Source organism: Otolemur garnettii, unplaced genomic scaffold (assembly GCF_000181295.1).
Source record: "Otolemur garnettii isolate 467f Iridium unplaced genomic scaffold, OtoGar3 scaffold00075, whole genome shotgun sequence".
Taxonomy (NCBI): domain Eukaryota; kingdom Metazoa; phylum Chordata; class Mammalia; order Primates; family Galagidae; genus Otolemur; species Otolemur garnettii.
Genome location: NW_003852470.1, coordinates 7,754,500 through 7,769,456, shown reverse-complemented (window position 1 = coordinate 7,769,456; position 14,957 = coordinate 7,754,500). Strand labels below are relative to the sequence as shown.

The 14,957-nt window shown below is 41.1% G+C and overlaps 1 protein-coding gene across 1 annotated transcript in view; it reads left to right on the top strand.

The window, feature by feature from the left end:
• ABRAXAS2 (abraxas 2, BRISC complex subunit) overlaps nt 1-13,476 on the top strand; it is a 32,557-nt gene extending 19,081 nt beyond the window's left edge. Inside the window, exons 5-9 of the mRNA XM_003794072.2 lie at nt 2,407-2,597; nt 3,745-3,864; nt 4,956-5,040; nt 7,745-7,859; nt 11,318-13,476. Coding sequence (XP_003794120.1) covers nt 2,407-2,597; nt 3,745-3,864; nt 4,956-5,040; nt 7,745-7,859; nt 11,318-11,787 — 981 coding nt within the window. The 3' untranslated portion in view covers nt 11,788-13,476. The remainder of the gene's footprint in view (nt 1-2,406; nt 2,598-3,744; nt 3,865-4,955; nt 5,041-7,744; nt 7,860-11,317) is intronic.
• Nucleotides 13,477-14,957: the final 1,481 nt, after the last annotated feature.

The window sequence follows — 14,957 nt, the reverse complement described above, 5'->3', positions numbered from 1 at the left end:
GCTGGAGGGTTTGAACCCAGCCCGGGCCTGCTAAACAACAACAACTGCAACAAAAAAATAGCCAGGCATTGTGGCAGGCACCTGTAGTCCCACCTACTTGGGAGGCTGAAGCAAGAGAATCACTTGAGCCCTAGAGTTTGAGGTTGCTGTGAGCTGTGACGCCATGGTACTGTACTGAGGGCGACATAGTGAGACTCAAAAAAAAAAAAAAAGAAAATCATGAAGAAAAAAGAAGTAAGTTGTGGCCAGGCACTTCGGGAGGCCGAGGTGGGAAGACTGCTTATAGCTAGGAGTTGGAGACCAGCCTGAGGAACATGGCGAGACCGCATCTCTACAAAAACAATTTTTTGATAGGCACGCCCCTATTGTCCTAACTACTCCAGATGCTGAGGCAGAAGGATCACTTGAGCCTAGAAGGTGAGGGTTTTAATGAACTGGGATTGTGCCACTACACTCCAGCCTGGGGCAACAGAGTGAGACACCCTGTCTCAAAAAAGAAAATTGTTTCTACAACAGAAGTTTTCAAATTTCAGTATGTGAGAAAAAAGAAAAACTCAAAAACTTCAAAAACTTACCTTGAATTCAGAATTCTATCCTAACTCTACCTTTAGAGGCTCTGATTCTGCAGATTATGGAGGAGGAAGGCCAGGAATCTGGTATTTTAGCAAGCTCCCAACTATCTCTTAGGCCATCTGTCTTCCAGATGTCCAGTAAACCGTTGTGAGACGTATTCTTTTTTTGTGGTTGTTTGTTTTGAAACAGAGTCTCACTTCGTCGCCCTCAGTAGAGTACCATGTGTCTCAGTTCACAGCAACCTCCAACTCTTGGGCTTAAGCAATTCTCTTGCCTCGGCCTCCCAAGTAACTGGGACTACAGGCACTCACCACAATGCCCAGCTATATTTTGGTTGTAGTTGTCATTGTTTGGCAGGCCGGGGCTGGATTCGAACCTGCCAGCTCTGATGTATGTGGCTGGTGCCGTAGCTGCTGAGCTATAGGCGCCGAGCCCTGTGAGATATATTCTTCCAGAGAGTGTATCAGTTTAATTTGCTTTAACCAGTTTAGTTATGGTGTAGCTTAAGCTGACAAAGCTAAATTTCCTTTTTTTTTTTTTTTTGAGACAGTCTGACTCTGCCATCCAGGCTGAAGTGCAGTAGCATGATCATAGCTCACTGCAGCCATGAACTCCTGGGCTCACACAATCCTCCTGGCTCAGTCTCCCACATAACTAGGTCTGTAGGCACACTCTACCACCCTGGTTAATTAAAAAAAAACAATTTTAGAGACAAGATCTCACTGTATTGCCCAGGCTGGCCTTCATCTCCTGGTTCAAGTGATCCTTCTGCTTTGACCTCCCAAAGTACTGGGATTACAGGTACAAGCCACCGTGCGTGGCAGAAGCTAAACTTTTTTTTTTTTTTTTCAGTTTTTGGCCAAGGCTGGGTTTGAACCCACCACCTTCAGCATATGGGGCCAGTGCCCTATTCCTTTGAGCCACAGGTGCTGCCCTCAGAAGCTAAACTTTAAAAATAATTGTCTTGAGGTAGAATTGACATACAGTAAACTGCGCATATTTGGGATCTACACTTCAAAGTTTGATGTATGTGCACGCCCATGACACTACCACCAGAGTAAGGTGACAAGCATACCTGTCACCTGGGAAAGTTTCCTTGTGCACCTTTCTAACCTACCTTTTCACCCTTCCCCTCCCCCATTCTAGCCAACCACTGATCTGCCTCGTGTCACTCTAGATTAGTTTTCATTTTCTTTGAGACGGAGCCTCAAGCTATCTCCCTGGGTAGAGTGCCATGGCATCACGATCACAGCAACCTCCAATTCCTGGGCTCAAGCGAGTCTCCTGCCTCTGCTTCCCAAGTAGCTAGGACTACAGGCGCCCGCCACAACGCCTGGCCATTTTTTTGGTTGCAGCCATCATGGTTGTTTGGCGGGCCCGGGCTGGGGATTCGAACCCGCCACCTTAGGTGTATGTGGCTGGCGCCTTAGCCGCTTGAGCCACAGGTGCTGAGCCTAGTTTTCATTTTCTAAAATTTTTCTTTTGACTGGGCTGGGTTTGAACCCACTCCTTGAGCCACAGGCACCATCCTAAAATTTTATACAAATAGAATCTTACATACATTTTTTAATCTCTCTTCTTTCACTCAGCATAATTATATTGGGATTCTTCCGTGTTGTGTTAGTGAGTAGAATTCCAGTGTATGGACATACCACAGTTTGTTTATCCATTGACTGACCTGCTGGTGGACAATTGGGGTGTTTTCAGTGTGGGGCTATCGCACAGAAAGCTGCTGTGAACATTTATGCACACATGTTTTTATGGATGCATTCAGAGTTCAGTTCGTAAGATTTCGTGCAACTTTAAATACTGTTTTTTCTGTCTTTATTGCAGAAAGTTATTGGGTGGTACCGATTCCGGCGCAATACACAGCAGCAGATGTCATACCGAGAGCAGGTTCTCCACAAGCAGCTAACCCGAATCCTCGGGGTGCCCGACCTCGTCTTCCTTCTCTTCAGCTTCATCTCCACCGCCAACAATTCCACTCATGCTTTAGAATATGTTCTCTTTAGGCCAAATCGAAGGTAAAGAAAGCTTTCCTACCAGCCTCATATTAGCATAAAGGTGTTAATACAAGTAATTGAAATTCATGACTTTGAAAGTGTACATTATAGTGTATTTTGTAGCATATATAAAGAAAAGCTTTCGTAATTCTCTTTAGCTGTTTTTTTGTTTTGGGGGGGTTGTAGTTTAGAGAAGATATTTTCCTTGTTGGTTATTTATATAAATTAAAATTGGTTTTGAATCAAGAAGCATTAATAAGACATTTATTATGGATAAATTCTTACAGGAATACATAGCTGGAAATCATCATTTGTTTCTCCATAATCCATTATGTAGAAATGCAGTTTTATGGCTACAGAAGTCTAATTGTAATTTTAAAACAGATTTCAAAGATAAAATTGTAAAGTTGATCCACCTGCTGGTTAATGAGGGTTTTGCATTGTAAACTTAAAGCCAAAAATCTATATGATTATGTGATCATGTTGTCTGCCTATAAATAGAAAGGTTTCCCTTGGGAAATGTATTTATTAGAGAATAAATTAAATCAACATTGGTGAAAATAATCATTAATTATTAAATAGCTATTTGCATGATTTTATTAATCTATGGGGGGGGTGTTGTTGTTGTTGTTTGTTTTGGGGGGTTTTTTGAGACAGAGTCTCACTGTGTTGCCCAGGCAAGAGTGCCATAGTGTCAGCCTAGCATACAGCAACCTCAAACTCTAGGTTCAAGCAGTCCTCCTGCCTCAACCTTCAAGTGTAGCTGGGACTACAGGAGCTCACCACAATGCCCAGCTAATGTTTCTATTTTTAGTAGAGATAGGGTCTTACTCTTGCAGCTCAAGGGATCCTCCTGCCTTGGTCTTCCAGAGTGCTAGGATCACAGACATGAGCCACCACACCTTGAATACTCACAATATAAGCATGCAAATGATGTATGAGAATGTATAAGACATGACCTCTGCTTTCAGGGAGTTTGTAGTAAAGGTTCCTATTTAAGGGAAGGAGAAAAATTGCTACTTCATGCATCCTTGGGTTGTCTGTAGAAGTAGGAACTCTGAGACTTTCTTTTAGTCTACAGTGTCAGAGACTAAGACTCTTATTAGCAGGTCTCTTCTTAGGGTAGAGCAGTACTTTAACATAATCTCTTTCGCCATTTTCCCCATAGGTATAATCAAAGGATATCACTTGCTATTCCTAATCTAGGCAATACTAGCCAGCAAGAGTACAAAGTGTCTTCAGTGCCAAATACTTCTCAGAGTTATGCCAAAGTTATTAAAGAACACGGGTAAGTAGAAAGGTAAAATGAGAATTTTTTCTTCTTTTTATTAACAGCATTTCTTTTTGTCAATAATATTTAAAAGGTATATAGAGAAATGTAAAATCAAGTTTGACATAATTTAAATTGAGGAACTCAGTAAGGTAATTCTCTAGATAACACCAGCATCTATCTGAATTTTATTGTTATTGAAAAGATGAACTTTGTCTTATCAATTTTTTTTATTATTTACCATAAGTGTTTTTGTAATTGATAACAAAAGTTTGGATAGAGTATGTATTTCTGAGAGTCTATTTTTTTTCCCTTTTTTTTTCTTTGAGATAGGGTCTTACTATATTGCTCTCAGTAGAATGCTATGGTGTCAGAGCTCACAGCAACCTCAAACTCTTGGGCTTACGTGATTCTCTTGTCTCAGCCTCCCAAGTAGCTGGGACTACAGGCACCTGCCACAACACGCAGCTATTTTTTTGTTATAGTTGTTGTTTAGCAGGCCCGGCCGGGTTTGAACCCACAAACCCTGATATATGTGGCCTCACCCTAACCACTGAGCAAAAGGTGCTGACCCTATTTCTGAGACTCTAAAAGCTATTAACTCTGAGATTCAATATAGTTATTGAAACTATATAACCTTTTAAATAAAAATTTTCTTGGTAACGTGGGTTTTATCAATTTCTTTTCTTTTTTTTTAGAGACAGAGTCTCACTCTGTTGCCCTCAGTAGAGTGCTGTGCACAGCTCACAGCAACCTCCAGTTCTTGGGCTTAGGTGATTCTCTTGCCTCAACCTCCCGAGTAGCTGGGCCCACAGGCGCCTGCCACAATGCCCAACTATTTTTGTTGTTGTTGCAGTTTGGCCGGGGCCAGATTTGAACCCACCACCCTCAGCATATAGTGCTGGCACCCTAATCACTGAGCCACAGGTGCCACCCAGGGTTTTATCAATTTCTTTAATCCTAGTGGTATGGGGTATTATTGCTTAAGCAGTGTTGTCTTGGAGTCACAGCATTTAAGTAATAGATTAAGATAAAAGTGTTAGAAAAAAATGCCTTTCAGAAGGTTCACAGCTATGGTGACTTTATGACATATTTTTTCTGTCTTCTAGTACTGACTTTTTTGACAAAGATGGAGTGATGAAAGACATCAGGGCAATTTATCAGGTTTACAACGCACTTCAAGAGAAAGTGCAGGTAACTGATTTATTTACTAGTTTTAATCTTATTTGTATTGCCCAAATGCTTTTAATTCTACATTAATTTTTAATTATCTTCCAACTGACAAAGGAATTAAGGTTCAAAAGTCAAAAGTGCTTTCCCAAAGTAGTATCAGATCTCTGGAGTAGGTACTCACACCAGCCTGCAAAAGCCAAACTCACTCATTCTGAGCCTGCAGTAGAGACTGAAGTATATTACTAATACTACCATTTTAGATACTTGTGGCCCCATTTATAATCATGTTCTTTTCCTAGAAAAATGCATTCCAAGTTTAAAGAAGGGTTGCTAAGAACACAGCTATGCTGAGTTATGCGCTGAGCACAGACTGCGTCAAAGGCTCCCATAGCTTGTTGCAGCTCTGCTTCCTTTGTTCTACTCACTGTGCCCCCCCTGCTGCCTCCATCATGTGGGGCAAGGCAGCAGAGCCTGTGCATTCCTAGTCATTCATGCAAGAATTATTTACTTACTTTTTTTTTTTTGAGACAGAGCCTTAAGCTGTCCCCCTGGGTAGAGTGCTGTGGCAACACAGCTTACAGCAACCTCCAACTCCTGTGCTCAAGCAAGTCTCCTGCCTCAGCCTCCCAAGTAGCTGGGACCACAGGGGCCCGCCACAACGCCTGGCTATTTTTTTTTTTGGTTGCAGCCATCATAGTTGTTTGGCGGGCCCAGGCTGGATTTGAACCCGCCACCTTGGGTGTACGTGGCTGGCGCCTCAGCCACTTGAGCCACAGGCGCCGAGCCTATTTACTTACTTATTTACAGTCTCACTCTGTCACCCAGGTGAGGGTGCCTTAGTGTCAGCCAAGCTCACAGCAACCTCAAACTCCTGCCTTCAAGTGATCCTCCTGCCTCAGACTCCCAAGTAGCTAGGACTACGGGTGCTTGCCACAATGCCCGGGTAGTTTTTTCTGTATTAGTAGATACAGGTTCTTGCTCTTACTCAGGCTGGTCTTGAACTCCTGAGATCAAGGGACCCTCCCTCCTCAGCTTCCCAGAGTGCTAGGATTGCAGGCATGAGCCAGTATACCCAGCCAAGAAGTATTTATAGGAACATCTCCTATAAGCCAGATACTGAACTCGGTGCTAACAGTACTTTCCCATGTTCTTTTCATCGTCCCTGATGTATTCTTAGTAGTACTTTGCAGTAAAACTCTTTTTTTTTTTTTTTTTTTTTTTTTTTTTTTTGAGACAGAGCCTCAAGCTGTCACCCTGGGCAGAGTGCCGTGACATTACAGCTCACAGCAACCTCCAACTCCTGGGCTCAAGCGAGTCTCCTGCCTCTGCCTCCCAAGTAGCTGGGACCACAGGCGCCCGCCACAACGCCCGGCTATTTTTTGGTTGCAGCCATCATTGTTGTTTGGCGGGTCCAGGCTGGGGATTCGAACCTGCCACCTTAGGTGTACGTGGCTGGCGCCTTAGCCGGTTGAGCTACCGGCGCCGAGCCTGCAGTAAAACTCTTAAGAGAAAAAGAGCTCTTGAACTTACCTTTGAGGACAGGAAGAAAACTGGTAAAGTTAAGCAGCTCTTCCAGGCTGGAGGAAGCCTGGCTTTAAGGAAAAGAAGCCTTTAATGACTAGAAAGAGGAAAATAGACTGAATTCACCCTGGGGCAAAAGGAGAAAGCACCATGAGGTTAGTGTACAAATCAGGGTCAGTGTCCACTGAGCAGTATAGGGAACTTGATACAGGCTCACTGGTGACTGGCCCACTTTCTTGAAGTTTCTGGTATTTCTGCCATGGAAGGAATATGCAAGGGAAAATAGCTTTTGTCCTGAATTCATGACCATGCCCTTTCCAGACTATCAGTACTGGCCAAAGGACTGTAATGTGGCAGTTATAGTCCTTTGTTGATTGAATATGTTCTATTCTGAAAACACCAGTATCATAGAGAGTGCTCTGATTATAAATGGCTGAATTATATAAATACATTTTCACATAATTATCTTTTATTAAATCTTGACTTTGAAACATTTTTTCAACTTTCCCTCATTATATTTCTGCTAACTAAAGCTGTCTTACCTAGTATCTGATTGTTGGTAATAAATAGAAGTTGAAGGCATCTCATTCCTGTCTTTTCTTGTGTTCCTCCTTTGCAAACTAAACAGGTACCAAAAATTCCCTTTTCGTTTCAATAAAAATGATTAATCAAGGGAAAAGATTAAATCCGTCCCATCTTACCCTTATTTTGCAAGAATTTATAAGCTAATAGGGGAGGTGCCTATGGCTCAGTGAGTAGGGCGCCAGCCCCGTATACCGAGGGTGGCAGGTTCAAACCCGGCCTCAGCCAAACTGCAACAAAAAAATAGCTGGGCATTGTAGCAGGTGCCTGTAGTCCCAGCTACTGGGCAAGAGAATCGCCTAAGCCCAAGAGCTGGAGGTTACTGTGAGCTGTGATGCCACAGCACTCTACTGAGGGCGACAAAGTGAAACTCTTATTTCTTACAAAAAGAAAAAAAGACTTTATAGGCTACATAGCATAATAATCTTGAGGCAGCCAGTCAGTGAATAGTAACAATACTGATCTTTTAGGCTTTCAGGGTTTTCCTCTTCCTTATGTGTCTCTCTTCTTTTTTAACTCAATAAATCTAGACTTTTCCTAGGATTGTAATCAGTGCTGGATTTGTGGAATGCCTGTACTTGAATTTGAAGCTAACCTGTCTCATCGTCATTTTTTCCCTCAGGCAGTATGTGCAGATGTTGAAAAAAGTGAGCGAGTTGTTGAATCTTGCCAGGCAGAAGTGAATAAATTAAGAAGACAAATCACACAGAGGAAAAATGAAAAGGAACAAGAAAGAAGTAAGTTTTTTGTTAAATTTACCGTTCACTATCAGAGAAATGTCATTTTAAACATCTGATTATACAGTAGCAACAGGAGTCCTTCTACATTCATCAAGCCCTGGGTTGACTTGGTTGAGGGGGAGAAATTCTCTTGGTAAGCTTTCCCAAGGAGAAATGCTGTGTTTCATAGTATCCTTCTCAACTCTCTTAAACACAAAAAGAAAAAGAATCCCAAAGGTAGGAAAGCTGAAGTAGAAGTTAGAATACATCCTAAGAAGTGACTGGTACTGATCTGTGTGCATGTTGGCCAGAGTGGTGTATTTACAGTGAATGTGACAGTTATGAATAGGTTGATTCTGCCAAGGCTAGGAGTGGGAACTGTGTCCTGTGTTCATTCTAGCCACATAAAGGAGCTGCTGCCTAAAATTCTTCCTGTTTGATTCATAGTCAGAGTCATGGTAAAGGCTTTAAATGTCTGTAACTGTGGATGAATGAATACCTACAGTTATGGAATGAGCAGGGTGAATGAGAACTAGGCTCAAGAATCTAATAATCCCAGCATGGTAACATACGTTTGGTATGACACCCCCAGAAGTAACATCTATGTGTAAAATGTATAAAACCTGTGACAATGATACAAAGTGTAAAAGAGATAAAGTTGGGGCCAGACTTTTCTAGGTTAATAAGAATATACAAGGTCTGAAAATTAAATTCTCAGACTCATCCTAGAGAAAATGATGCATGCCTCATTGCTGAGTATCACTCCAGTCACCTTCGAAGTACTCCCCGGGGAAGCTATGCACTGACACCAGTGCCTAGGTCATTCTTCAAAGCACTTTTTCTTGGATGAGTTTGCAAACTTAATTATCTGTTGTCATATATAATCCAATTAAGACGTAATTTAAATTTCTGGGCAAACAATACCCAATTTGTTTTTACTGTTATATTTTCCTTGAAATTAGCAGAAATGCAGACAGAGATTTAGAGAAGTCATATCAGCAATAGTAGAATAGTTGAGTGAATTACAGTTCATTATAAATATATATAACTATATTTGTCAACTTACAGTTACAAAATAAAAATTTAAAAATTACAGTATAGGCTGGCATGGAGGCTCACACCTGTAATCACAGCACTTTGGGAAGCCAAAGTGGGAAGATAGCTTGAGCCAGGAGTTCAGGACCAGCCTGGCTGGTCTTACCAACATAGTAAGAATCCATCTCTACAAAAAAAAATTTTATTTTATTATATTTTATTTATTTATTTTGAGACAGAGTCTCACTTTGTCCCCCTTGGGAGAGTGCCATGGCGTCATATCTCATAGCAATCTCAAACTCTTGGGCTTAAGTGATCCTCTTGCCTCAGCCTCCCAAGTAGCTGGGAATACAGGTGCCCACCACAACAGCTAATTTTTTTAGAGATGAGTTCTCTTTCTGCCTCAGGCTGGTCTTGAACTCCTGAGTTCAGGCAATCCACCTGCCTGGCCTCTCAGAGTGCTGAGAGGTATTACATGCATGAGCCACTGCACCCAACCTCCAAAAAAAAAATTTTTTTTTTTTTTTTTTTTTTTTGGGACAGAGCCTCAAGCTGTCACCCTGGGTAGAGTGCTGTGGCATCACAGCTCACAGCAACCTCCAACTCCTGGGCTCAAGCGAGTCTCCTGCCTCCGCCTCCCAAGTAGCTGGGACCACAGGTGCCCGCCACAACGCCTGGCTATTTTTTGGTTGCAGTCATCATTGTTGTTTGGTGGGCCCGGGCTGGATTCGAACCTGCCAGCTCAAGTGTATGTGGCTGGTGCCTTAGCCGCTTGAGCCACAGGCACTGAGCCAAATTTTTTTTTTAATTAGCTGGGTATTGTGGCATGCACCTGTAGTCCAAGCTACTTAAGAGGCTCAGCTAGGAGAATGACTTGAGCCTAGGAGTTGGAGGTTGCAGTGAGCTGTGATCATACCACTGCACTCCAGCCTGGGTGACAAAGTGAGACTCTCCCGAAAAAAACAAAAAAGAATTATGAATTATGGTACATATATCTATGGTAGCAAGTTAATGCCCAGTATATAATCTATAATCTTTTTTTTTTTTTTTGCAGTTTTTGGCCGGGGCTAGGTTTGAACCCGCCACCTCCTGGATATGGGGCCAGCGCCCTACTCCTTTGAGCCACAGGCATTGCCCCAGCTGGTATATAATCTTGAGTGAAAAAAATAAGGATATAAAACAGTATAAGCACAATAATGTCAGCTTTGCTTAAAATACGTGTACGCACACAAAGCTGAATAATTAAACTGCAGTTCAGCAAAGATTAGTGACTTGACTAAGTAACACAGTGAGGAAGTAGGGGCCTAAAAGTTAAAATTAAGGTCTTTTAACTCAAAATCCTATGCTCTTTTCACCAAAATCCTAACAGTGTTATCTGGATGATAGAACTGTGGGCAACTACTATTTTCTTTGTTCCTTTCCAAATTTTCTAAATTTGTATGAGTACTTTTTTTTTCTTTTTTCTTTTTTTTAAAACAGAGAAACAGAGTCTCACTCTGTAACCCTGGGTAGAGTACACTGGCATTATAACTCATTGAAATCTCAAACTTCTGGGCTCAAACAATCCTGTCTCAGCCCCCCAAGCAGCTGGGACTATAGGCATGTGCCACTATACCCAGCTAATTTTTTTGTAGAGACAGGGTCTCTCTCTTGCTCAGGCTGGTCTCAAATTCCTGGGCTCAAGCGATCCTCCCACCTCAGCTTCCCAAAGAGAAATATATTTTTGATAGCAAGGCTTTCAAGGAAAATCTCACATTCCCATGACCTATAAAGAAGGACATGGTAAGGATTATTTTAGTTTCATCCTTTGGGCCCCATGAGTTCAGCAAGCCCAGGTGGAGGAAATAGCACAGGACTTAGAGAGGTGAGACCTACATTCTGATTATCAGGGCCCCTTCCAGCTCTTCTCTTTGTCTGATCCCTCCACCTTTCTGATCTTTAGTTATTTGCCTATAATCAAGGGTCCTCAAACTTTTTAAACTTGGGGGTCAGTTCAGTGTCCCTCAGACCACTGGAGGGCCCGACTACAGGCCCCGGGGCGAGTCGGCTGCTAAGCAGGACAGGCAACAGTGGCAAAAACACCTGGTGGGCCGGATAAATGTCCTAGGCGGGCTGCATGTGGCCCACGGGCCGTAGTTTGAGGACACCTGGCCTATATAATGCAGACAGTATTATTAATAAGGGTGATAATGACATTCAGAAAATTGTCATAGGGCTTTAGTGGATTAATGTTTAGGGAAGTACTTTGTAAATTATAACAAAGTACTGTGCACTCATAAAATAATAATGATCAGTTTCACTGCCTTGCTATTTTCCAGAACATTCAGGTTGATTATGTAATGCATTAAAATGAAAAGTTGTGAAAATATAGAAAATATATATATATGTATTTAAGAATTAAAAAAGGATATATATAAAATATTCTTCCTGCATTCACCCAGGATTGCAGCAGGCAATGTTGAGCAGACAGATGTCATCTGAAAGTTTGGAACCAGTGTTCAGTCCTCGGATGCCCTATTCTGGGTTTACAGCCGAAGGGAGAAGTCCACTTGGAGATACAGAGGCCTCTGATCCTCCTCCCCCTTATTCTGATTTTCATCCAAACAATCAAGAAAGTACTTTGAGCCATTCTCGCATGGAAAGGAGTGTCTTTCTGCCTCGACCCCAAGCTGTGGGCTCCTCCAACTATGCGTCTACCAGTGCCGGACTGAAGCTCCCTGGAAGTGGAGCAGACCTTCCTCCTTCCCAAAGAGCAGCTGGAGACAGTGGTGAGGAATCAGATGACAGTGATTATGAAAATTTGATTGACCCCACAGAGCCCTCTAATAGCGAGTACTCACACTCAAAGGATTCTCAACCTGTGACACATCCCGAGGAGGACCCCAGGAACACTCAGACCTCCCAGATTTAACTAAACAAAAGAAACTCTCCACTTAGCACTGTTTAATTGCTTACGAGAAAGTGATTTGAGGACTTAATCTTGTGGGAGAACTGTTTTCTCAGATATCCTGACTCCCACGAAGAGAGTCCTTGTGCACAGAGCTCGTGAGGCCTCCATCTAGGGTCCTTACCTTCGGACGCAGCGTCCAGATTTCATGACAGAATCATTAAGATAATCAAATTGTCCTAATTCTGGTGCGATTCATGGATGTACTAGTAAATTTAGGCAAAGTGAAACTTATCAGCATAGTTTCTGTTCTTTAAATAAATTGAAATTTAGAGACTAAGCACAATTAGTCTATAAATGTTCTATAAATCAAAAACTTACCTCTTGCACTATCATGCCTTGAAATTTACTTTTTCAAAGGGAAATGAGTTTAGCAGCAGCCTTCAAAGAACTTCTTTCTATGATGAGCCAAATTCATCTTTGCCAGAAAAGAAATTTTGATAATTCCAAGAAGCCTGATTGGAACAAATTGGATATCCCTTCTCTTCTCTGCATGACTTTGTGAGATCTAAAGAGAGGGCTTTGTTTCAACTTTTTTCTACTAGCCTGATATGTATTGTCACTTAAAATGGTTGCCTTTAAAAAAAACGTAGAAATACTAATTACCAGTAAGTAATCATCAAATAAGTATGTCATAAAATAAATTAATTATTTTTCTCTTAGTGGATTACAGTGACGACTGTGTTGCACTAGCACGTTTCTGGTCTCTGTTCTGGAGTCCTGCAGGACATAGAAGCAGTGGATAACAGAAAGGAGTTATGTACCAGACCTGAGTTTTATAATGAACATATTCCAGACATGGTGGACTTAGCTGAGTTCATATGTAAGGGATATAACTCATTTAGATCTCCTGACAAATCCTAGTGTTAGTTTTATTTGTGGAGGAAAGACATTTAATAAAGTATTTGGGAATCTTGATGAATAAAGATTCATTTTAAATCTGAATAACTATACTTATTTTTTTTTAAGTTGCCATTTGGGGAATAATTATGGAATGTGTGGAGGCTCTCTGGGGATGCATTTATGTTTTTATTTAATTACTGCTTATTTTCTAGTTTTGCCCAGAACGTGTGAAACCACTTAAGACATTCATGAGTATATTGGGCTCCTGGTTTGGAAATGGCAAGACCCACCATTTTATGACAAGGTCAGCCCACGAAGTTAATGCTTGTTGTTTAACTGCCTTTCCTTTGGACTAGTTAAAGCCTGTAAGAATAAAGATGTTGTTAGAGTGGCTTAAAACCCAGGTTCTGAAAAAGTAGTTTCAATTTATAGGGTAGACATGTATTCATGAGCTCCAGTTCTAATGCTAAATTAGGTGATAAGATATGGACTGAAAGATGAAATGCTAAAACTGCCATTCACTCTGAGGGGGTCTATATTTTACTGTCCTGGTTTTGTTGGCGTTACCCCACTGCCATTTCGTTTAAAATGTTGCAGACCACTTTTTCTGCAAATGTGTTCCAATTTTTATCAGCTTCCTACTAAGCAGCTTCAGCAACAGTGTGAATTTAATTTTTTTAAGTGCCATTGCCATCTCTTCTGTTCAGATTTTGACATTCAGGAAAATATTTTTTTTATGCCATACTGGAATCTACAATGTATATCTGACAAAGCAGTTACATGTGACAATAAAAACTCATTTAATCATGATGCCATTGTTTTAATGTTTGTCTCCGCACCCACCAACAAGGTCTTACTTCATCCTGGCAGTTTGTAGTCAACTTCATAGTGCTTTTTAAACTGCATTAAAACTCATCTCCCCACAAACTTTTGTCAGACTGAGTCAGTCCAAATCTGAACACAACTTAATGAACGTTTCCATTGATTTCAGTTTACCTAGAGAACTAAGTATCAGTTGAGTATAAATTTAAATCTTAGGTCTCCAAAAGGTGTCTTTCACAGAACTGATCTTGTTTGAAGTGATTGCTGTCTGGATCCTCTAACAATTGTGATATGGTAGAACGTGGTGCTTTTAGAGTGTCTCTTACGAGTTACGGAATAATCCTAGAATGAGGATCTGCTGGCTAACAGGGGTGTTCTGGATCCTGTGGGAGCCACTCCAGTTGAATGATGTATCTCTTTCAGCATCCAACCCGAGAGTCTTGGCAGGATTTCAGAATGGGAGTTCAGCCTGTTAGGACTCTACTTGATCTCTCCTCCGACTATCTGGAGAAAAGACTTGATTCTTTTTAACACTCTAAGAAGTCTGGAAATGCCTAATTACATGTTGTAATCACTTTGTTCTTTAGTGGGATTAAAACAAAAACAAATCTCATTCCCAAATATTCAGGATATATATTTTTAAATTCTAGACATAGTGGGGCATTGACAATAACTTCTTTAATAAAATGATTTAAATGGATTGTCTTACAAATCTATATTTTAAGAAGGTTAAAAAAAAAAAAAAGTCTGGGAGAGTGTAAAATAACCATACAGTAGAAATAAACAATGGTTATTAACCATGTTCTGGGTCTGACTTGCCTGACTGTAGGTTTCATTTCAGTTAAAAGATCTTCCTTCTTTTCTAAGATTCTGCTTCATCCTTCCCACAACAAACCTAGATTCTGCCAGACAGGAAGCCTGAAGGCAAATGGTTCCACAAATGTAATGTTAGTAAATAATGGAAAATGTTTATTTTTCAACTTTATGAAAAGTAGATTTTTGGAAAAGTTAGAATTTAGCTTAGCTCTCTTCCTTTTTATGGTGATTCTTGTAATGTCCTAAATAAGCCGAGAGTCAAGACAGAGTACGTCCAAACTGGGTTCCGCTGGGGTTCCTCTGATCCCTAGTGATTGGGGGAGGGGTACCCTCTAGCAGCAAAGCCTGCTACAGAGAAATGTCCCTTGAGTGCCAGATGTCATACATGGGCCAGAATGTAGTGCTTAGGAAAAGGAAGCTCACTGAAGCCTATTAGCATATTTCTAATAACAAAAAAATGGAAATAACATTATTGCTAATGAAGAAATAGTCTGGGCAGCCATTACAAATACTGATGTAGAAGTCAAAAAGATTTCTTGACGTGAAAGATTATTACCTGGCTGTGGGGCATTAGGTTTTAACTGATTTCAAACCTGTGGTTACCTACACTAGAATGTGCATGATCCAAAAGACTTTGGACAGTTTTAGGGTAA